The sequence below is a fragment of the Oncorhynchus tshawytscha genome, linkage group LG21 (assembly GCF_018296145.1).
Source record: "Oncorhynchus tshawytscha isolate Ot180627B linkage group LG21, Otsh_v2.0, whole genome shotgun sequence".
NCBI lineage: Eukaryota > Metazoa > Chordata > Actinopteri > Salmoniformes > Salmonidae > Oncorhynchus > Oncorhynchus tshawytscha.
The window spans coordinates 35,436,226-35,458,424 of NC_056449.1; the positions used below are offsets into that span (position 1 = coordinate 35,436,226).

Here is a 22,199-nt window from a genome sequence, read left to right on the forward strand (position 1 = left end):
GGTAGTGTACGGGACATTAGAGGTGGCATCGCCATAGGTAGAGGTAAAATGACTCTCACTATGTTGGGGATGATATAGAGTAAAATGGAAAACAGAATAAGGGATCATGATCCATGCAACAGCCAATAAAATGAGTCTTTTAGCTACAACGTGTCATCCATGATTTATTTTCAGCACTCACAAAGTAAAGAGCAGAGAAGTAGAATTTGTTAGAGGACACCTGTGCATGTTTTCTGAAGTCTTCAAAGTGCAGGACAGGACACATAGGTGTGCAGTTATTTAGCAAAATCAGGTTGAGAATGTAACAAACGCATGCTATAGTTGACAGAAGCATTGTTTACCACTATATGATCATCACTTTTGCATACATTTTGCCTCAGGTAAGAGGGCAGTTATTTTTTTCAAATCTATACTTTGTGGGCTTTGCAAAGGCACTGACTAGTGTATCGTATTAGCTCTTGAATAAAGAGAACACAAATTCTTTAAGCAAAACATTGGTCTGAGGTGGGTTTGTGCAACTGGGATTGGTAATAAATGGATACAGTAGGTCTATGCAACTCTCATGCTTCTGCACATCAACATATACACAAATATATATCTGAACCTCATAGTTATCTAGTTTAAAAAGGTCCAAAAGACCCTCAAAAAGAAAAAATACACTACATGACCAAGAGTATGTGGACACCTCACTCCAAAATGATGGGCATTAATATGGAGTTGGTCCCCCCCTTTGCTGCTATAACAGCCTCCACTCTTCTGGGAAGGCATTACTATGGAGTTGGTCCCCCCCTTTGCTGCTATAACAGCCTCCACTCTTCTGGGAAGCCATTGATATGGAGTTGGTCCCCCTTTGCTGCTATAACAGCCTCCACTCTTCTGGGAAGTCATTAATATGGAGTTGGTCCCCCTTTGCTGCTATAACAGCCTCCACTCTTCTGGGAAGCCATTAATATGGAGTTGGTCCCCCTTTGCTGCTATAACAGCCTCCACTCTTCTGGGAAGTCATTAATATGGAGTTGGTCCCCCTTTGCTGCCATAACAGCCTCCACTCTTCTGGGAAGTCATTAATATGGAGTTGGTCCCCCTTTGCTGCCATAACAGCCTCCACTCTTCTGGGAAGTCATTAATATGGAGTTGGTCCCCCTTTGCTGCTATAACAGCCTCCACTCTTCTGGGAAGCCATTAATATGGAGTTGGTCCCCCTTTGCTGCTATAACAGCCTCCACTCTTCTGGGAAGTCATTAATATGGAGTTGGTCCCCCCCTTTGCTGCTATAACAGCCTCCACTCTTCTGGGAAGTCATTAATATGGAGTTGGTCCCCCCCTTTGCTGCTATAACAGCCTCCACTCTTACGGAAAGACTTGCCACTAGATGTTGGAACATCGCTGCGGGGACTTGATTCCATTTAGTAACAAGAGCATTAGTGAGGTCGGACACTGATGTTGGGCGATCAAGCCTGGCGCGCAGTCGGCGTTCCAATTCATCCCAAACACATTTCATGAAGCTCCCGACCAACAGTTGTTGTGCTGACGTTGCTTCCAGAGGCAGTTTGGAACTTGGTAGTGAGTGTTGTAACCGAGGACAGACGCGCATCAGCAATCCCGTTCTGTGAGCTTCTGTGGCCTACCACTTCGCGGCTGAGCCGTTGTTGCTCCTAGACATTTCCACTTCACAATAACAGCACTTACAGTTGACAGGGGAAGCTCTAGCAGGGCAGACATTTGACGAACTGACTTGTTGGAAAGGTGGCATCCTATGACGGTACCAAATATACAGTGCCTTGCGAAAGTATTCGGCCCCCTTGAACTTTGCGACCTTTTGCCACATTTCAGGCTTCAAACATAAAGATATAAAACTGTATTTTTTGTGAAGAATCAACAACAAGTGGGACACAATCATGAAGTGGAACGACATTTATTGGATATTTAAAACTTTTTTAACAAATCAAAAACTGAAAAATTGGGCGTGCAAAATTATTCAGCCCCTTTACTTTCAGTGCAGCAAACACTCTCCAGAAGTTCAGTGAGGATCTCTGAATGATCCAATGTTGACCTAAATGACTAATGATGATAAATGCAATCCACCTGTGTGTAATCAAGTCTCCGTATAAATGCACATGCACTGTGATAGTCTCAGAGGTCTGTTAAAAGCGCAGAGAGCATCATGAAGAACAAGGAACACACCAGGCAGGTCCGAGATACTGTTGTGAAGAAGTTTAAAGCCGGATTTGGATACAAAAAGATTTCCCAAGCTTTAAACATCCCAAGGAGCACTGTGCAAGCGATAATATTGAAATGGAAGGAGTATCAGACCACTGCAAATCTACCAAGACCTGGCCGTCCCTCTAAACTTTCAGCTCATACAAGGAGAAGACTGATCAGAGATGCAGCCAAGAGGCCCATGATCACTCTGGATGAACTGCAGAGATCTACAGCTGAGGTGGGAGACTCTGTCCATAGGACAACAATCAGTCGTATATTGCACAATTCTGGCCTTTATGGAATAGTGGCAAGAAGAATGCCATTTCTTAAAGATATCCATAAAAAGTGTTGTTTAAAGTTTGCCACAAGCCACCTGGGAGACACACCAAACATTTGGAAGAAGGTGGTCAGATGAAACCAACATTGAACTTTTTGGCAACAATGCAAAACGTTATGTTTGGCGTAAAAGCAACACAGCTCATCACCCTGAACACACCATCCCCACTGTCAAACATGGTGGTGGCAGCATCATGGTTTGGGCCTTCTTTTCTTCAGCAGGGACAGGGAAGATGGTTAAAATTGATGGGAAGATGGATGGAGCCAAATACAGGACCATTCTGGAAGAAAACCTGATGTAGTCTGCAAAAGACCTGAGACTGGGACGGAGATTTGTCTTCCAACAAGACAATGATCCAAAACATAAAGCAAAATCTACAATGGAATGGTTCAAAAATAAACATATCCAGGTGTTAGAATGGCCAAGTCAAAGTCCAGACCTGAATCCAATCGAGAATCTGTGGAAAGAACTGAAAACTGCTGTTCACAAATGCTCTCCATCCAACCTCACTGAGCTCGAGCTGTTTTGCAAGGAGGAATGGGAAAAATTTCAGTCTCTCGATGTGAAAAACTGATAGAGACATACCCCAAGCGACTTACAGCTGTAATCGCAGCAAAAGGTGGCGCTACAAAGTATTAACTTAAGGGGGCTGAATAATTTTGCACGCCCAATTTTTCAGTTTTTGATTTGTTAAAAAAGTTTGAAATATCCAATAAATGTCGTTCCACTTCATGATTGTGTCCCACTTGTTGTTGATTCTTCACAAAAAAATACAGTTTTATATCTTTATGTTTGAAGCCTGAAATGTGGCAAAAGGTCGCAAAGTTCAAGGGGGCCGAATACTTTCGCAAGGCACTGTAAATTCACTGAGCTCTTCAGTAAGGCCATTCTACTGCCAATTTGTGTCTATGGAGATTGAATGGCTGTGTTATCAATTTTAAACACCTGTCACCAACAGGTGTGGCTGAAACAGCCAAATCCACAACATTTGAAGGGGTGTCCACATACTTCATATATAGTCATTATATGGCAGTATAATATATTATTTTCAACACACAGATAAAACACACACAGTTCCACAGTTTGGGCATCTCATTTGGCAGTGTCAACGTATGGAGATTCATAGAAATAGAATAGCTAGAATGGACATTGGTTTTCAAGTCAACATTACATGATGGGGTGGCCAAATTGATTGTACCGGGGTGGGCCAGCAGCCATATTGTACCGGGGTGGGCCAGCAGCCAAGTGTACTATCAAATTGTCGCGGTCTAGGGAGCTTTTCCATGCTAGTCATTCTATTTCTATGTGAAAAACACACATATAATAATAACAACTAAACACTACAGGCAGTCAACTGAACCGGTCTAAGAACTGTAGAACACTGCTATGGAAGAGGCCCGTATGGCCACTGCTCTCCTGGGTGAGCAGAACCCGGCCGTCGGGCCGATGTCTGTGGAGCAGGACAGGCTCACCCTGCATCAGGCTCATTTCTGACTCCGTCTGGGCCTGGTACGACGCCGCTACTCTGTGTCTGAGGGAGGATAGAGAAAGGTTCATGAGTGGAATTGAGAAAGAGATTTTCCATCTAACACATAACATAATAGATGCCATTTAGCAGACGCTTTTATTCAAAGAGACTTGCAGTCATGCATGTATACATTTTACGTATGGGGGGGCCCCAGCGGGAATCAAACTCAAATAAAATGAAATGTTATTTGTCACCGAATACAACAGATAGACCTTACAGTGAAATGTGTACTTACAAGCCATTAACCAACATTGCAGTTTTTAGAAAAATAAGTGTTAGGAAAAGTTTATTTTTGTAAATACTAAGTAAAAAAAAAATGTTTAAATGAAATAAATAATTAAAGAGTAACAATAAAATAACAGTAACAGAGGGTACCGGTACAGAGTCAATGTGCGGGGGAACATGTTAGTCGAGGTAATAATGTACATGTAGGTCGAAGTAAAGTGACTATGCATGGATAATAAACAGAGTAGCAGCAGTGTGAAAATGGGGTTGGGGGGGTCAATGCAAATAGTCCGAGTAGCCATTTGATTAGTTGTTCAGGAGTCTTATGGCTTGTGGGTAGAAGCTATTAAGAAGCCTTTAGGACCTAGACTTGCCATGCGGTAGCAGACAGAACAGTCTATGACAAGGATGACCAGAGTCTTTGGCAATATTTAGTGCCTTCCTCTGACACTGCCTGGTATAAAGGCCCTGGATGGCAGGAAGCTTGTCCCCAGTGATGTACTGGGCCATACGCACTACCCTCTGTAGTGCCTTGCGGTCGGTAGGCCGAGCAGTTGCCATACCAGGCAGTGATGCAACAAGTCAGGATGCTCTCGATGGTGCAGCTGTATAACTTTTTGAGGACCAATGCCAAATCTTTTCAGTCTCCTGAGGGTGAAAAGGCGTTGTCGTGCCCTCTTCATGACTGTCTTGGTGTGTTTGGACCATGATAGTTTGTTGGTGATGTGGACACCAAGGAACTAGAAGCTCTCAACCCGCTCCACTACAGCCCAGTCGATGAGAACGGGGTTGTGCTCGGCCCTCCTTTTCCTGTAGTCCACAATCATCTCCTTTGTCGTGATCACGTTGAGGGAAAGGTTGTTGTCCTGGCACCACACTTCCAGTTCTCTGACCTCCTCCCTATAGGCTGTCTCATCATTGTCGGTGATCAGGCCTACCACTGTTGTGTCGTCAGCAAACTTAATGATGGTGTTGGAGTCGTGTTTGACCATGCAGTCATGGGTGAACAGGGAGTACAGGAGGAAATAACGACCCATGGCGATGCAAGCGAGCAACAGAGGACCACCATCACATTCAGAATACAGAAATACTACTTCCTGAAGCAAGACACTAAGCAGGTCAGTTTGTGAAAGAGGTGGTGCTTGTTACCCTCATCACAGATCACAGCTGCCCCCATAACCATTACAATGTCAACATTGGTATATCTATCTCCCTTTCCTGTAGAATTGATGTGTACTGTAATTTGAGTGAAACTCACTGTACCTGCTAGGGCTGCTGGACACTGATGGTGCTGATGATGTAGGTTTCGGATTGGATGTCAGAACATCAGAGGGGTTTGTCTCCAGACCTTTCCTAAGAACAGGAGCCTTGCCTTCTTTCAGGATGATCCCAGGCCCATCTCGCCCCAGTGTGAGTGATGGAGCCCAGACCTCCAGGGGAGGGGGACCTGGCCGGGTACTAGAGGGAGGCTGGCTACCCGAGGGCAGGGAGGTGGTCCTGGGCCGTGGTGGAGGGGAATCAGGCTGGGTCAGGAACCGCACTGACTTAGTGGGCTGAGGGATACAACACACAAACAATGTTGGCATTATGATACAGCAGTGGAATAGGAATAAAGATGATTGATGCTGGATATAGAAGACCGTGGCAGTCAGCATTTGCTACGTGAAAGAATTCATGTTAAGAGAAAATTTCACAATAAAGACAATCTGAAATAGAAGTCAAAGTAGACATGAAGTCAGTCAACTATCCCTCTAAGCTAGTTTTACATTTATTTTGTATATTTTTTATTGAACCTTTATTTAACTAGGCAAGCCAGTTAAGAACAATTCTCATTTACAATGATGGCCTACACCGGTCAAACCCAGACGATGCTGCACCAACTGTGCGCCGCCCAATCATGGCCGGTTATGATACAGCCTGTTATCGAACCAGGGTGTCCATAGTGACGCCTCAAGTACTGAGATGCAGTGCCTTAGACCGCTGCGCCACTACTTAATAATACCTAGACGGCAGGTGTGTTACCTTCTCTGTGTTGTTCTTGAGGGCATCTGGTCTCACTAGGATGGAGTTGATGGACTGCTGACCATTCGATGCTGCTTGCCTTGTCTCCAACACCTGCCTATCAAACGTCTCTCTGGCAGCAGTGTCCCTGTCCTTCATAAAACCACTACTAGAGGGCACGGGTCCCTCAGACATCCAGGCCAGAGATCTGTTGTGATTGGGCAGGATGCTCATGTGTTGTTTCTTCCTGAGCAGAGCAGGGGAGTAGCCAGGGGCCTGGATATGGCTAAAGTTCTGGCTGTGAGAATGGGACTGAGAATGGGGCTGAAGGCCTGAGGTGGCGCTGGTAGTGTGGGGGTAGTGGTTACAGCGCTGGGATGAGCTCTGACTGTGGGTCTGGGTCTGAAGGGCTGAGCTGGAAGAGATGGTGGTGTGGGGGTAGTGGTTTCCCCACTGAGATGAGCCTGAGGGGACATTAAAAAGACTTTGAAATCACTCAAAATGGATCCTTGTCAAATCAATCTAATTTCCACTGCACTGTTCTGGGTTCCATATTGTGATTATCAGACATATACAAACTAGAACAGAGAAGTCTTTACAGGTTTACTATCTGACTTAAATACTGCATAATGTTAGGATAATAACCAACCGTGGAGCCAACCAACCATTGAAAATGGAACTTTGTAGAGTTACGAACTTCCGCCAATCTCACCTCTGTGTGAACTATGGAAGACCCTCCTCACTGTGTCCCATCCCTCCGAGCCCACCCCGTGCCGGGACTTCCTGGCGGCACCGCCTGATGACGTCACAGGCTGCGTGGCCATGGAGGCGGACTGTCCCGTAGAATAGGTCGTTTCATCGGAGTTGACCCTGTGGAGAGCTAGAACCACCGCTGGGGTCTTGGAGGACGAGGAGGTTCTTCTTCCAGGGACTGTACCGGGGCCTGCCGTCACTGCCTTGGACTCCAAGAGCCTGGCAGAGGTTCTGTGGCAGACAGGAAATAGATAGATATTGCTGTCAAAATCAATAAATGAGGTGTCCATGACACAAATGAAAGTCAAAGAGATGGAACCACTGTAGGAAAGTAGTCAATAATGACACACACATCGTCTAACAGAAAGGCTGATCCTCTCAATGATTATATAAAACCACAACATTACAATCCCAATAACAATTGCCACTTGTTTCTCATGGTCCGCCTAACGAAACCGGTAGAAATAGCTCTCCCACTTACCTGAGGACAGGTGTGACGTAGTTGCCGGGCAGAATGCCCACTTACCTGAGGACAGGAATGACGTAGTTGCCGGGCAGAATGCCCACTTACCTGAGGACAGGTGTGACGTAGTTGCCGGGCAGAATGCCCACTTACCTGAGGACAGGAGTGACGTAGTTGCCGGGCAGAATGCCCACTTACCTGAGGACAGGTGTGACGTAGTTGCCGGGCAGAATGCCCACTTACCTGAGGACAGGAATGACGTAGTTGCCGGGCAGAATGCCCACTTACCTGAGGACAGGTGTGACGTAGTTGCCGGGCAGAATGCCCACTTACCTGAGGACAGGTGTGACGAGTTGCCGGGCAGAATGCCCACTTACCTGAGGACAGGAATGACGTAGTTGCCGGGCAGAATGCCCACTTACCTGAGGACAGGTGTGACGTAGTTGCCGGGCAGAATGCCCACTTACCTGAGGACAGGTGTGACGTAGTTGCCGGGCAGAATGCCCACTTACATGAGGACAGGTGTGACGTAGTTGCCGGGCAGAATGCCCACTTACCTGAGGACAGGTGTGACGTAGTTGCCGGGCAGAATGCCCACTTACCTGAGGACAGGTGTGACGTATTGCCGGGCAGAATGCCCACTTACCTGAGGACAGGAATGACGTAGTTGCCGGGCAGAATGCCCACTTACCTGAGGACAGGTGTGACATAGTTGCCGTGCAGAATGCCCACTTACCTGAGGACAGGTGTGACGTAGTTGCCGGGCAGAATGCCCACTTACCTGAGGACAAGTTGCCGGGCAGAATGCCCACTTACCTGAGGACAGGTGTGACGTAGTTGCCGGGCAGAATGCCCACTTACCTGAGGACAGGTGTGACATAGTTGCCGTGCAGAATGCCCACTTACCTGAGGACAGGTGTGACGTAGTTGCCGGGCAGAATGCCCACTTACCTGAGGACAGGTGTGACGTAGTTGCCGGGCAGAATGCCCACTTACCTGAGGACAGGTGTGACGTAGTTGCCGGGCAGAATGCCCACTTACCTGAGGACAGGAATGACGTAGTTGCCGGGCAGAATGCCCACTTACCTGAGGACAGGTGTGACGTAGTTGCCGGGCAGAATGCCCACTTACCTGAGGACAGGTGTGACGTAGTTGCCGGGCAGAATGCCCACTTACATGAGGACAGGTGTGACGTAGTTGCCGGGCAGAATGCCCACTTACCTGAGGACAGGTGTGACGTAGTTGCCGGGCAGAATGCCCACTTACCTGAGGACAGGTGTGACGTAGTTGCCGGGCAGAATGCCCACTTACCTGAGGACAGGAATGACGTAGTTGCCGGGCAGAATGCCCACTTACCTGAGGACAGGTGTGACATAGTTGCCGTGCAGAATGCCCACTTACCTGAGGACAGGAATGACGTAGTTGCCGGGCAGAATGCCCACTTACCTGAGGACAGGTGTGACGTAGTTGCCGGGCAGAATGCCCACTTACCTGAGGACAGGAGTGACGTAGTTGCCGGGCAGAATGCCCACTTACCTGAGGACAGGTGTGACGTAGTTGCCGGGCAGAATGCCCACTTACCTGAGGACAGGTGTGACGTAGTTGCCGGGGAGGATGCCCACTTTGCCGGTCCGTAGAGAGAGGCCTCGGAGCCAGCCCTCCTTAAACTTCCCATAAACCCCCACCATCTCCCCCTTCCTCAGCTCCAGTTCCTCAGAACGACGGGGCTTGTAGGAGTACAGAGCAGCACACCTGAAGAACAGATTACATGTTACCACAATCTCACATAGATGACAAATTCTCTATCATCACTTGTGCTTCTACATCTGCACTGGTTGCTGTTTGGGGTTTTAGGCTGGGTTTCTGTACGGCACTTTGAGATATCGGCTGATGTTACTCAGTGTTACTCCAGTGTTATTCACAACGCTGATGGAGTCCCTAGGTGGCGGACTGCTTGGTGTCAGCGGAGGTTGTTACTACCATGTTACTACTACGTTACCCCAATGTTTCTCTGCTGTGTAGAGCACACATTGGTGTCAGCGGAGGCTGTTACTCATTACAAAGCTATTACTATGTTACTAACATGTTACTCACACACTGATGGAGAGCTGCTGAGTGGAGGACTGTTTGGTGTCCGAGGAGACGGAGGAGGACTGGGGATTGATCAGAGCCATGGTGATGGTGGGAGGAGCTTCACCACTACTCATCTTCCTCACGCCCTATAGACAGAGAGGAGGAGGAAGACCAGGATGTAAATATGTATACTGCCATAGAGTGGTCTTCCTCTCACCCCTATATAGAGAGGAAGACCAAGATATCAAACAGTAAAGTCGGAGATGATATCATGTAAACTGACCTGTTAAAAGACCGAGTAAGAATAAGATATTCTCATGTTAAATGTGAAAGGACATTTACGTGGTATCAATGAGAAATAAAGCAGACAAAGAAGGAATGCTAGAAAGAGAGAGTGAGAGAGAAAAAAACAGGAAGTTATATGGACTTAAACCTGTTTGATTTAAAATAAGGATATGAATTAAGCTAATATGGGAAATCCCTTTGAATTCAATCACCCTGACAGCATCCTTAGAGCGCTGGGCCAGTAACCAAAAGGTTGCTGGATCGAATCCCAAGCTGACAAGTTAAAAATCTGTTGTTCTGCCCCTGAGCAAGGCAGTTAACCCACTGTTCCCCGGGCGCCGAAGACGTGGATGTGATGAGGGGGGTTGGTTTAAATATGGAAGACACATTTGAGTTGAAGGCATTCAGTTGTACAACTGCCTAGGTACCCCCCTTTCCCTTTCTATTTAAACACAACATCCATATGTTTGCCCTTGGATGAAGTGGATAGAAAGTGACTTTTTCAAAAGATTTCGAAAATAAATAAAAAAATACAGTCTGCTTTGGCTACTTCTTCTTTGCAAGCATGTCATGCAGGAGACTGTGGCTGATTTGTAGCTACTGTATAGCAGGGTCTCAAATGACTTCCAGTTTCCTACATAGGGCACAACTTGATCAGAACCGTGTGTGTGTGTGTGTGTGTGTGTTACACAGGCTGTTTTCACAATAACTAGAGAGAGAGTTGTTACCCCTCAAACACCCGGAGGGTAACACTGTTACAACAACAATGTTGTTACCCCTCAAACACCCGGAGGGTAACACTGTTACAACAACAATGTTGTTACCCCTCAAACACCCGGAGGGTAACACTGTTACAACAACAATGTTGTTACCCCTCAAACACCCGGAGGGTAACACTGTTACAACAACAATGTTGTTACCCCTCAAACACCCGGAGGGTAACACTGTTACAACAACAATGTTGTTACCCCTCAAACACCCGGAGGGTAACACTGTTACAACAACAATGTTGTTACCCCTCAAACACCCGGAGGGTAACACTGTTACAACAACAATGTTGTTACCCTTCAAACACCCGGAGGGTAACACTGTTACAACAACAATGTTGTTACCCCTCAAACACCCGGAGGGTAACACTGTTACAACAACAATGTTGTTACCCCTCAAACACCCGGAGGGTAACACTGTTACAACAACAATGTTGTTACCCCTCAAACACCCGGAGGGTAACACTGTTACAACAACAATGTTGTTACCCCTCAAACACCCGGAGGGTAACACTGTTACAACAACAATGTTGTTACCCCTCAAACACCCGGAGGGTAACACTGTTACAACAACAATGTTGTTACCCCTCAAACACCCGGAGGGTAACACTGTTACAACAACAATGTTGTTACCCCTCAAACACCCGGAGGGTAACACTGTTACAACAACAATGTTGTTACCCCTCAAACACCCGGAGGGTAACACTGTTACAACAACAATGTTGTTACCCCTCAAACACCCGGAGGGTAACACTGTTACAACAACAATGTTGTTACCCCTCAAACACCCGGAGGGTAACACTGTTACAACAACAATGTTGTTACCCCTCAAACACCCGGAGGGTAACACTGTTACAACAACAATGTTGTTACCCCTCAAACACCCGGAGGGTAACACTGTTACAACAACAATGTTGTTACCCCTCAAACACCCGGAGGGTAACACTGTTACAACAACAATGTTGTTACCCCTCAAACACCCGGAGGGTAACACTACCGCTTTCATAATGTTGTCTAGCACCATGTATTAAACTGTTCCATGTCTGATTGATGGACGGTATCACAATCTCAATTATTAAAATGAATGTCCTGCCTCCTATCACCTTGATGACGTCCATGTTACCACTGCCTCCTCCTATAGATTCCTGGTCTAAACTGGCATAAAGAAGTTCATTTGTGGGAGAACGAGACCACAGATGAAATATGCAAAACTAACGGAGAACAAAAGCATAAGGTGAACTTGCAGTTAGTTCCAAACCTGAAATTTTAACACCCATCATTCCAAATGAATTTCCTGAAGCCCTGGTTGAACCCAGATGGCTTTGTCACGCCCTGGTCAAAGTATTTTGTGTTTATCTTTATGTATTTGGTCAGGCCAGGGTGTAGCATGGGGTTTTTGTAATTGTGGTGTGTTTGTCTTGGGGTTTTGGTGGTGGTATTGGGATTGTAGCTTAGTGGGTTGTCTAGCAAAGTCTATGGCTGTCTGGAGTGGTTCTCAATCAGAGGCAGGTGCTTATCGTTGTCTCTGATTGGGAACCATATTTAGGCAGCCATATTCTTTGAGTTTGTCGTGGGTGATTGTCCTTAGTGTCTTACTTGTACTCTCTGTTAGTTTGCACTAGATAGGCTGTTTTCGGTTTTCATTACGTTTATTGTTTTGTAGTGTTTAGTGTTTAGTCGTGTTTACGTTTTGTTTAATAAATATGGATCGCAATCGACACGCTGCAGTTTGGTCCGACTCTCCTTCATCACCACTAGAAAACCGTTACAGGCTTCTGTTCCTTGGCGTCCTATAGGAGAGTCATTAGTTTCTCCAATAAGATTTCAATATTTCTTATTATTTGAATTGACTCTTTAAAAAAAGTGCATTATTGTTTGGACCCACTATAGCATACTCAGTAAACGTGTGGAAAGCTACAGAGAAGCAGATGAGATCTAGATCTTAATTCATACTCTTCAATATGGCGTAATAAAGAATTCTTAGCGCGTAAGAAACTATTTATATCAGATCCTTGGTCTAAGAAGGGTATTTATACTTTCAAAGACATATTCAATGTGAATAGACTGTTGTAATGTCCCATGTTCATCATTTAGTCTTCACCTTCAACTCTGTCTGTCCACACCAGCCTATGGGATCCCCTGGGGAGTAGAGCTAGCAGTACACCCACTGGTCAAACTTCTAACGGACAGACGCCACTCAAAAGGAGTTGTTTCTGACATCTACAGTCGGTTAATTCTAGCAGCACAAAAACCATGAACTCTATCCACTCTATTGGAAAAAGATTTTACACTTGCTGACAGACAAATACATTGGGAGACAGTACAGGGGAAAAAATGTTGGATCATCTAGAAATCCCAATCACCAATTAATGAATACAATTTTTTTTTTTAATGACTTAAAAAAAAGACATCACATGGTATTAATCCATCACCATTATGTGATTTCTGGGGCCCTTGGCATTTTTCAGCCTGTCCTGTGGAAATGCCCGGGGGGGGGGGTTGAATTCTGGGGGAAAGTCAACAATGTAACGTCTGTACTTGTAGATAAATGAATGCAATTATGTCCAACCTGTTTGTAAGCTTTTAAATTATATCCATCTCAACCATTTATCTTTCCCAGTGATGACGACATGGCCGTCTCATAGTGTCGTACGCAAAACGGGTCAACTTTCAGCACCTTTACCCCTGGAATATTTTGGCATTCAGGTCAACAACAAAAAGTAACTTTTCAGCACTTCTACAAATGGGCAAATATGTATGGAAGATTTGGTTCAAAAGAAAAGAAGGGGGATTTACCCCATACTGTAGATACCAGGGGAGGAAGTAGCAGGCTTGTGGCCCAAATGATACCCTATTCCCTATATAATGCACTACTTGTCAAAAGTAGTGCACTATATAGGGAGCCATTTGGGCCACACCCTCAGTGTTTGGTAAAAGTCACTGTAATTGTTATGTCATGATGGAAACAGCTAAAACATGCTGATGCTGATGCTCTTAGCCAGCAGAGCTCCTTTCTGCCCTCAACTAGTCTCTTCACTATGAATATAGATTCATTTCCTATGAAATGCAGTAATGAGGAACTCTGAACAAGACACAGTGTGCCTAGTCTACCTACCGCGCTACAGAACGGACCTTTTAACTAGAAATCTCTACTTCAATAGACCTACAGAGAGCTGAACAGGTCCGTGAGTCAGTACTGATGCAGGTTTAGTGTGGCTCTAGTCTGAGGTGTGTCTGTGTCAGTACTGATGCAGGTTTAGTGTGGCTCTAGTCTGAGGTGTGTCTGTGTCAGTACTGATGCAGGTTTAGTGAGGAGCTACTCTGAGGTGTGTCTGTGAGTCAGTACTGACAACCTGAAGTGAGTTTCCCAACAGGTCAGACCACAGCATTCAGGATAATGACCCTTCATTACATAACCAAGCCACTCAAAATAGACGGTGACTCATTTGCAGAGGCGTTGTATCTATGTGTGCCTCACGCACGTTATGCTATTAACAACATTAAATATTCTCATTGCGTTGCCTTGGAGTCTACGGTAATCTCAGAGTGTGTGTGTTGGCATTACGGTGATACCGTCCATCAATCAGACATGGAACAGTTTAATACATGGTGCTAGACAACATTATGAAAGCGGTAGTGTTACCCTCCGGGTGTTTGAGGGGTAACAACATTGTTGTTGTAACAGTGTTACCCTCCGGGTGTTTGAGGGGTAACAACATTGTTGTTGTAACAGTGTTACCCTCCGGGTGTTTGAGGGGTAACAACATTGTTGTTGTAACAGTGTTACCCTCCGGGTGTTTGAGGGGTAACAACATTGTTGTTGTAACAGTGTTACCCTCCGGGTGTTTGAGGGGTAACAACATTGTTGTTGTAACAGTGTTACCCTCCGGGTGTTTGAGGGGTAACAACATTGTTGTTGTAACAGTGTTACCCTCCGGGTGTTTGAGGGTAACAACATTGTTGTTGTAACAGTGTTACCCTCCGGGTGTTTGAGGGGTAACAACATTGTTGTTGTAACAGTGTTACCCTCCGGGTGTTTGAGGGGTAACAACATTGTTGTTGTAACAGTGTTACCCTCCGGGTGTTTGAGGGGTAACAACATTGTTGTTGTAACAGTGTTACCCTCCGGGTGTTTGAGGCGTAACAACATTGTTGTTGTAACAGTGTTACCCTCCGGGTGTTTGAGGGGTAACAACATTGTTGTTGTAACAGTGTTACCCTCCGGGTGTTTGAGGGGTAACAACATTGTTGTTGTAACAGTGTTACCCTCCGGGTGTTTGAGGGGTAACAACATTGTTGTTGTAACAGTGTTACCCTCCGGGTGTTTGAGGGGTAACAACATTGTTGTTGTAACAGTGTTACCCTCCGGGTGTTTGAGGGGTAACAACATTGTTGTTGTAACAGTGTTACCCTCCGGGTGTTTGAGGGGTAACAACATTGTTGTTGTAACAGTGTTACCCTCCGGGTGTTTGAGGGGTAACAACATTGTTGTTGTAACAGTGTTACCCTCCGGGTGTTTGAGGGGTAACAACATTGTTGTTGTAACAGTGTTACCCTCCGGGTGTTTGAGGGGTAACAACATTGTTGTTGTAACAGTGTTACCCTCCGGGTGTTTGAGGAGTAACAACTCTCTCTCTGGTTATTGTGAAAACAGCCCTGTGTAACACACACACACACACACACACACACGGTTCTGATCAAAAGTTGTGCCCTATGTAGGAAACAGGAAGTCCTTTGGGACCCGGCTATACAGTAGCTACAAAATCAGCCACAGTCTACTGCATGACATGCACTTTGCAATGTAAAAAGCAATGCTATGAGGCAGAAGTAACGTGACACCAGGTGAGCATCCCATGGCATGTCCTGGAGATATGCTGCTGTTGTTTAAGAGGATTCTGGAAGGAGGAATGGTGACAGTTCATTACCGGGCGTTCCACCGTCCAGGGAATAGGGTAGACAGCAGATAGAGCTATCTACAGTGCCTTGCGAAAGTATTCGGCCCCCTTGAACTTTGCGACCTTTTGCCACATTTCAGGCTTCAAACATAAAGATATAAAACTGTATTTTTTTGTGAAGAATCAACAACAAGTGGGACACAATCATGAAGTGGAATGACATTTATTGGATATTTCAAACTTTTTTAACAAATCAAAAACTGAAAAATTGGGCGTGCAAAATTATTCAGCCCCCTTAAGTTAATACTTTGTAGCGCCACCTTTTGCTGCGATTACAGCTGTAAGTCGCTTGGGGTATGTCTCTATCAGTTTTGCACATCGAGAGACTGACATTTTTCCCATTCCTCCTTGCAAAACAGCTCGAGCTCAGTGAGGTTGGATGGAGAGCATTTGTGAACAGCAGGTTTCAGTTCTTTCCACAGATTCTCGATTGGATTCAGGTCTGGACTTTGACTTGGCCATTCTAACACCTGGATATGTTTATTTTTGAACCATTCCATTGTAGATTTTGCTTTATGTTTTGGATCATTGTCTTGTTGGAAGACAAATCTCCGTCCCAGTCTCAGGTCTTTTGCAGACTCCATCAGGTTTTCTTCCAGAATGGTCCTGTATTTGGCTCCATCCATCTTCCCATCAATTTTAACCATCTTCCCTGTCCCTGCTGAAGAAAAGCAGGCCCAAACCATGATGCTGCCACCACCATGTTTGACAGTGGGGATGGTGGGGTCATGGTGATGAGCTGTGTTGCTTTTACGCCAAACATAGCGTTTTGCATTGTTGCCAAAAAGTTCAATTTTGGTTTCATCTGACCAGAGCACCTTCTTCCACGTGTTTGGTGTGTCTCCCAGGTGGCTTGTGGCAAACTTTAAACAACACTTTTTATGGATATCTTTAAGAAATGGCTTTCTTCTTGCCACTCTTCCATAAAGGCCAGATTTGTGCAATATACGACTGATTGTTGTCCAATGGACAGAGTCTCCCACCTCAGCTGTAGATCTCTGCAGTTCATCCAGAGTGATCATGGGCCTCTTGGCTGCATCTCTGATCAGTCTTCTCCTTGTATGAGCTGAAAGTTTAGAGGGACGGCCAGGTCTTGGTAGATTTGCAGTGGTCTGATAATCCTTCCATTTCAATATTATCGCTTGCACAGTGCTCCTTGGGATGTTTAAAGCTTGGGAAATCTTTTTGTATCCAAATCCGGCTTTAAACTTCTTCACAACAGTATCTCGGACCTGCCTGGTGTGTTCCTTGTTCTTCATGATGCTCTCTGCGCTTTTAACGGACCTCTGAGACTATCACAGTGCAGGTGCATTTATACGGAGACTTGATTACACACAGGTGGATTGTATTTATCATCATTAGTCATTTAGGTCAACATTGGATCATTCAGAGATCCTCACTGAACTTCTGGAGAGAGTTTGCTGCACTGAAAGTAAAGGGGCTGAATAATTTTGCACGCCCAATTTTTCAGTTTTGATTTGTTAAAAAAGTGTAACGGTTTTCTAGTGGTGATGAAAGAGAGTCGGACCAAACTGCAGCGTGTCGATTGCGATCCATGTTTAATATACCAAAGAAAACACGAACTTACAAAAAAACAATAAACGAAACCGAAACAGCCTATCTGGTGCAAACTAACAACGAGTACACATAGGACACTAAGGACAATCACCCACGACAAACTCAAAGAATATGGCTGCCTAAATATGGTTCCCAATCAGAGACAACGATAAGCACCTGCCTCTGATTGAGAACCACTCCAGACAGCCATAGACCTTGCTAGACAACCCATAAAGCTACAATCCCAATACCACCACCAAAACCCCAAGACAAACACACCACAATTTCAAAAACCCCATGCCACACCCTGGCCTGACCAAATACATAAAAATAAACACAAAATACTTTGACCAGGGCGTGACAGAACCCCCCCCCTAAGGTGCGGACTCCCGAACGCACCTCAAAACAATAGGGAGGGTCCGGGTGGGCGTCTGTCCATGGTGGCGGCTCCGGCGCGGGGACGTGGACCCCACTCCTTTAATGTCTTAGTCCCCTCTCCCTTCGTCCCTGGATAGTCCACCCTCGCCGCCGACCATGGCCTAGTAGTCCTCACCCAGAACCCCACTGGACTGAGGAACAGATCGGGACTGAAGGACAGCTCGGGACCGAGGCAGCTCGGGACTGAGGGGAAGCTCGGGAGGAGAGAAAGCTCAGGAGTGAGTGAGAAAGCTCAGGAGTGAGAGAAAGCTCAGGAGTGAGAGGAAGCTCAGGAGTGAGAGGAGCTCAGGAGTGAGAGGAAGCTCAGGAGTGAGAGGAAGCTCAGGAGTGAGAGGAAGCTCAGGAGTGAGAGGAAGCTCAGGAGTGAGAGGAAGCTCAGGCAGGTAGATATCTCTACCAGCTCCTGGCTGGCTGGTGGTTTCAGCAGATCCTGGCTGACTGGCAGATCCTGGCTGACTGGCAGATCTGGAAGAGTCTGGTTGACTGGCAGATCTGGAAGAGTCTGGTTGACTGGCAGATCTGGAAGAGTCTGGTTGACTGGCAGATCTGGAAGAGTCTGGTTGACTGGCAGATCTGGAAGAGTCTGGCTGACTGGCAGATCTGGAAGAGTCTGGCTGACTGGCAGATCTGGAAGAGTCTGGCAGACTGGCGATGCTGGGCAGACCGGCGGCGCCGGGCAGACTGGCGGCGCCCGGGCAGACTGGCGGCGCCGGGCAGACTGGCGACGCTGGGCAGACTGGCGGTGATGCTGGGCAGACTTTGCTGGGCAGACTGGCGATGCTGGGCAGACTGATGGCGATGCTGGGCAGACTGGCGATGCTGGGCAGACTGGGGGCACTGGCGGCGCTGGGCAGACTGGCGGCACTAGCTGCTCCATATAGGCTGACAGCTCTTTTTTACAGACTGACCGCTCTGGCGGCTCCGTGCTGACTGGCAGCTCCTTGCAGACTGGCAGCTCCTTACAGACTGACAGCTCCGTGCAGACTGACAGCTCCGTGCAGACTGACAGCTCCGTGCAGACTGGCTGCTCCATGCAGACTGGCTGCTCCATGCAGACTGACAGCTCTGGCTGCTTCATGTAGACTGACAGCTCTGGCTGCTCCATGTAGACTGGCTGCTTCATGCAGACTGGCAGCTCGGGCTGCTTCATGTAGACTGACAGCTCTGGCTGCTCCATGCGGACTGACAGCTCTGGCTGCTCCATGTAGACTGACTGCTTCATGCAGACTGGCAGCTCGGGCTGCTTCCTGTAGACTGACAGCTCTGGCTCCTCCATGCAGACTGACAGCTCTGACTGCTCCATGCAGACTGACAGCTCTGGCTGCTTCATGCAGACTGGCAGCTCTGGCTGCTCTATGTAGACTGGCTGCTTCATGCAGACTGGCAGCTCGGGCTGCTTCATGTAGACTGACAGCTCTGGCTGCTCCATGCGGACTGACAGCTCTGGCTGCTCCATGCAGACTGACAGCTCTGGCTGCTCCATGCGGATGACAGCTCTGGCTGCTCCATGCGGACTGACAGCTCTGGCTGCTCCAAACTGGCTGCTTCATGCAGACCAGGATGTAGACTGACAGCTCTGGCTGCTCCATGTAGACTGGCTGCTTCATGCAGATCAGCTCTGGCTGCTCCATGCAGACTGACAGCTCTGACTGCTCCATGCAGACTGACAGCTCTGGCTGCTCATGCAGACTGGCAGCTCTCTGACTCCTGCATCGGAGGAAGGCTCTGGCTGCGCTAAACAGGCGGGAGACTCCGGCAGCGCAGGCTCTGGCTGCGCTAAACAGGCGGGAGGCTCTGTAGAGGAGGAAGGCTCTGGCTGCGCTAAACAGGCGGGAGCAGCAGCGCAGGAGAGGAGAAAAGCGCTGGCTGCGCTGAACAGGCGAGGCACACTGAAGGCCTGGTGCGTGGTGCTGGAACTGGTGGTACTGGATCGAGGACACGCACAGGAAGCCTGGCTGTTCTGACCTGGGGTCCCGGTTGGAGGTGTACATCACCATGTCAGACTCTGCCCAACAAACTGAATGCTCCCGGTTCCAGCCCCCTGACCAGGATGCACTCAACAGGGAGACCTCCCATCACTTCGGACCAAACTGCAGCGTGTCGGTGCGATCCAGACTTCTCTGACACTAAGGACAATCACCCACGACAAACTCAGGGTCAATCAGAGACAACGATAAGCACCTGCCTCTGATTGAGAACCACTCAGACAGCCATAGACCTTGCTAGACAACCCATAAAGCTACAATCCCTACCACCACCAAAACCCCAAGACAAACACACCACAATTTCAAAAACCCCATGCCACACCTGGCCTGACCAAATACATAAAAATAAACACAAAATACTTTGACCAGGATGTCAACGATTGTGTCCCACATCACTTCAGACTCTACACTGGCTGTTCTGACCAGGATGTCAACGACACATCACTTCAGACTCTACAAACTGGCTGTTCTGACCAGGATGTCAACGACACATCACTTCAGACTCTACAAACTGGCTGTTCTGACCAGGATGTCAACGACACATCACTTCAGACTCTACAAACTGGCTGTTCTGACCAGGATGTCAACGACATCACTTCATCACTTCAGACTCTACAAACTGGCTGTTCTGACCAGGATGTCAACGACACATCACTTCAGACTCTACAAACTGGCTGTTCTGACCAGGATGTCAACAACACATCACTTCAGACTCTACAAACTGGCTTTTCTGACCAGGATGTCAACGACACATCACTTCAGACTCTACAAACTGGCTGTTCTGACCAGGATGTCAACGACACATCACTTCAGACTCTACAAACTGGCTGTTCTGACCAGGACTCTACAAACTGGCTGTTCAACAACATCACTTCAGACTCTACAAACTGGCTTTTCTGACCAGGATGTCACACAGACTCTACAAACTGGCTGTTCACCAGGATGTCAACGACACATCACTTCAGACTCTACAAACTGTCTGTTCTGACCAGGATGTCAACAACATCACTTCAGACTCTACAAACTGGCTTTTCTGACCAGGATGTCAACGACACATCACTTCAAACTCTACAAACTGGCTGTTCTGACCAGGATGTCAACGACACATCACTTCAGACTCTACAAACTGGCTGTTCTGACCAGGATGTCAACGACACATCACTTCAGACTCTACAAACTGGCTGTTCTGACCAGGATGTCAACGACATCACTTCAGACTCAAAGCCTGTTGTTTCAAGTGCTATGTTGTGCAGCATTCTAATAATGAGAGAGAGACAGTGATAGATAGAGCAAGAAAGACAGAAATAGAGATAGAAAGATCCAAGAAACAATGACCTGAGAGCAAAAATAATGTATTATCAATTGAGACGTTCTCTGATAACCACTGCATTTGAAATATCTTATGATGTTTAGCTTTTTGGTTTGTTTTTCTTCAGTCCAAAGACAAAACTAGCAGTGAATCTCAGTACCATATATTCTCATTCCTGCTCTCCTCCCCTCCTGTTGTTGTGGTTATTTCTCTAGACCCAGGCTACCCTCCTCCTCCTCCTCCTCTCCTCTTGTAGTTCATAACACTCTCTAAAAACACATTCTAGCAGAAACACATTCTAGCAGTGGTTCCAGACCCAGGCTATTAGCATCACACCTCTAGAAACACATTCTAGCAGGGTGTTCCAGACCCAGGCTATTAGCATCACACCTCTAGAAACACATCACAGACCCAGGCTATTAGCATAACACCTCTAGAAACACATTCTAGCAGGGTGTTCCAGACCCAGGCTATTAGCATCACACCTCTAGAAACACATTCTAGCAGGGTGTTCCAGACCCAGGCTATTAGCATAACACCTCTAGAAACACATTCTAGCAGGGTGTTCCAGACCCAGGCTATTAGCATAACACCTCTAGAAACACATTCTAGCAGGGTGTTCCAGACCCAGGCTATTAGCATAACACCTCTAGAAACACATTCTAGCAGGGTGTTCCAGACCCAGGCTATTAGCATCACACCTCTAGAAACACATTCTAGCAGGGTGTTCCAGACCCAGGCTATTAGCATAACACCTCTAGAAACACATTCTAGCAGGGTGTTCCAGACCCAGGCTATTAGCATAACACCTCTAGAAACACATTCTAGCAAGGTGTTCCAGACCCAGGCTATTAGCATAACACCTCTAGAAACACATTCTAGCAGGGTGTTCCAGACCCAGGCTATTAGCATAACACCTCTAGAAACACATTCTATCAGGGTGTTCCAGACCCAGGCTATTAGCATAACACCTCTAGAAACACATTCTATCAGGGTGTTCCAGACCCAGGCTCTGCCTGTTCACCCCGCTGTCATCCAGAAGGCGAGGTCAGTACAGGTGCATCAAAGCTGGGACCGAGAGACTGAAAAACAGCTTCTATCTCAAGGCCATCAGACTGTTAAACAGCCACCACTAACATTGAGTGGCCACTGCCAACACACTGTCAATGACACTGACTCTACTCCAGCCACTTTAATAATGGGAATTGATGGGAAATGATGTAAATATATCACTAGCCACTTTAAACAATGCTACCTTATATAATGTTACTTACCCTACATTATTCATCTCATATGCATACGTAGATACTGTACTCTATAT

At 46.8% G+C, this 22,199-nt stretch overlaps 1 protein-coding gene across 3 annotated transcripts in view; it reads right to left on the bottom strand.

Annotated features, from left to right (window-relative positions):
• Positions 1–3,426: 3,426 nt before the first annotated feature.
• LOC112237674 (E3 ubiquitin-protein ligase SH3RF3) overlaps positions 3,427–22,199 on the bottom strand; it is a 35,223-nt gene continuing 16,450 nt past the window's right edge. For all 3 annotated transcript variants that reach the window (XM_042303405.1, XM_042303404.1, XM_042303406.1), the window contains 6 exons: positions 9,604–9,728; positions 9,091–9,261; positions 7,006–7,277; positions 6,315–6,757; positions 5,556–5,845; positions 3,427–4,070 (listed from right to left, as the gene is read on the bottom strand). In XM_042303405.1, coding sequence (XP_042159339.1) covers positions 3,890–4,070; positions 5,556–5,845; positions 6,315–6,757; positions 7,006–7,277; positions 9,091–9,261; positions 9,604–9,728 — 1,482 coding nt within the window. In that variant the 3' untranslated portion in view covers positions 3,427–3,889. The remainder of the gene's footprint in view (positions 4,071–5,555; positions 5,846–6,314; positions 6,758–7,005; positions 7,278–9,090; positions 9,262–9,603; positions 9,729–22,199) is intronic.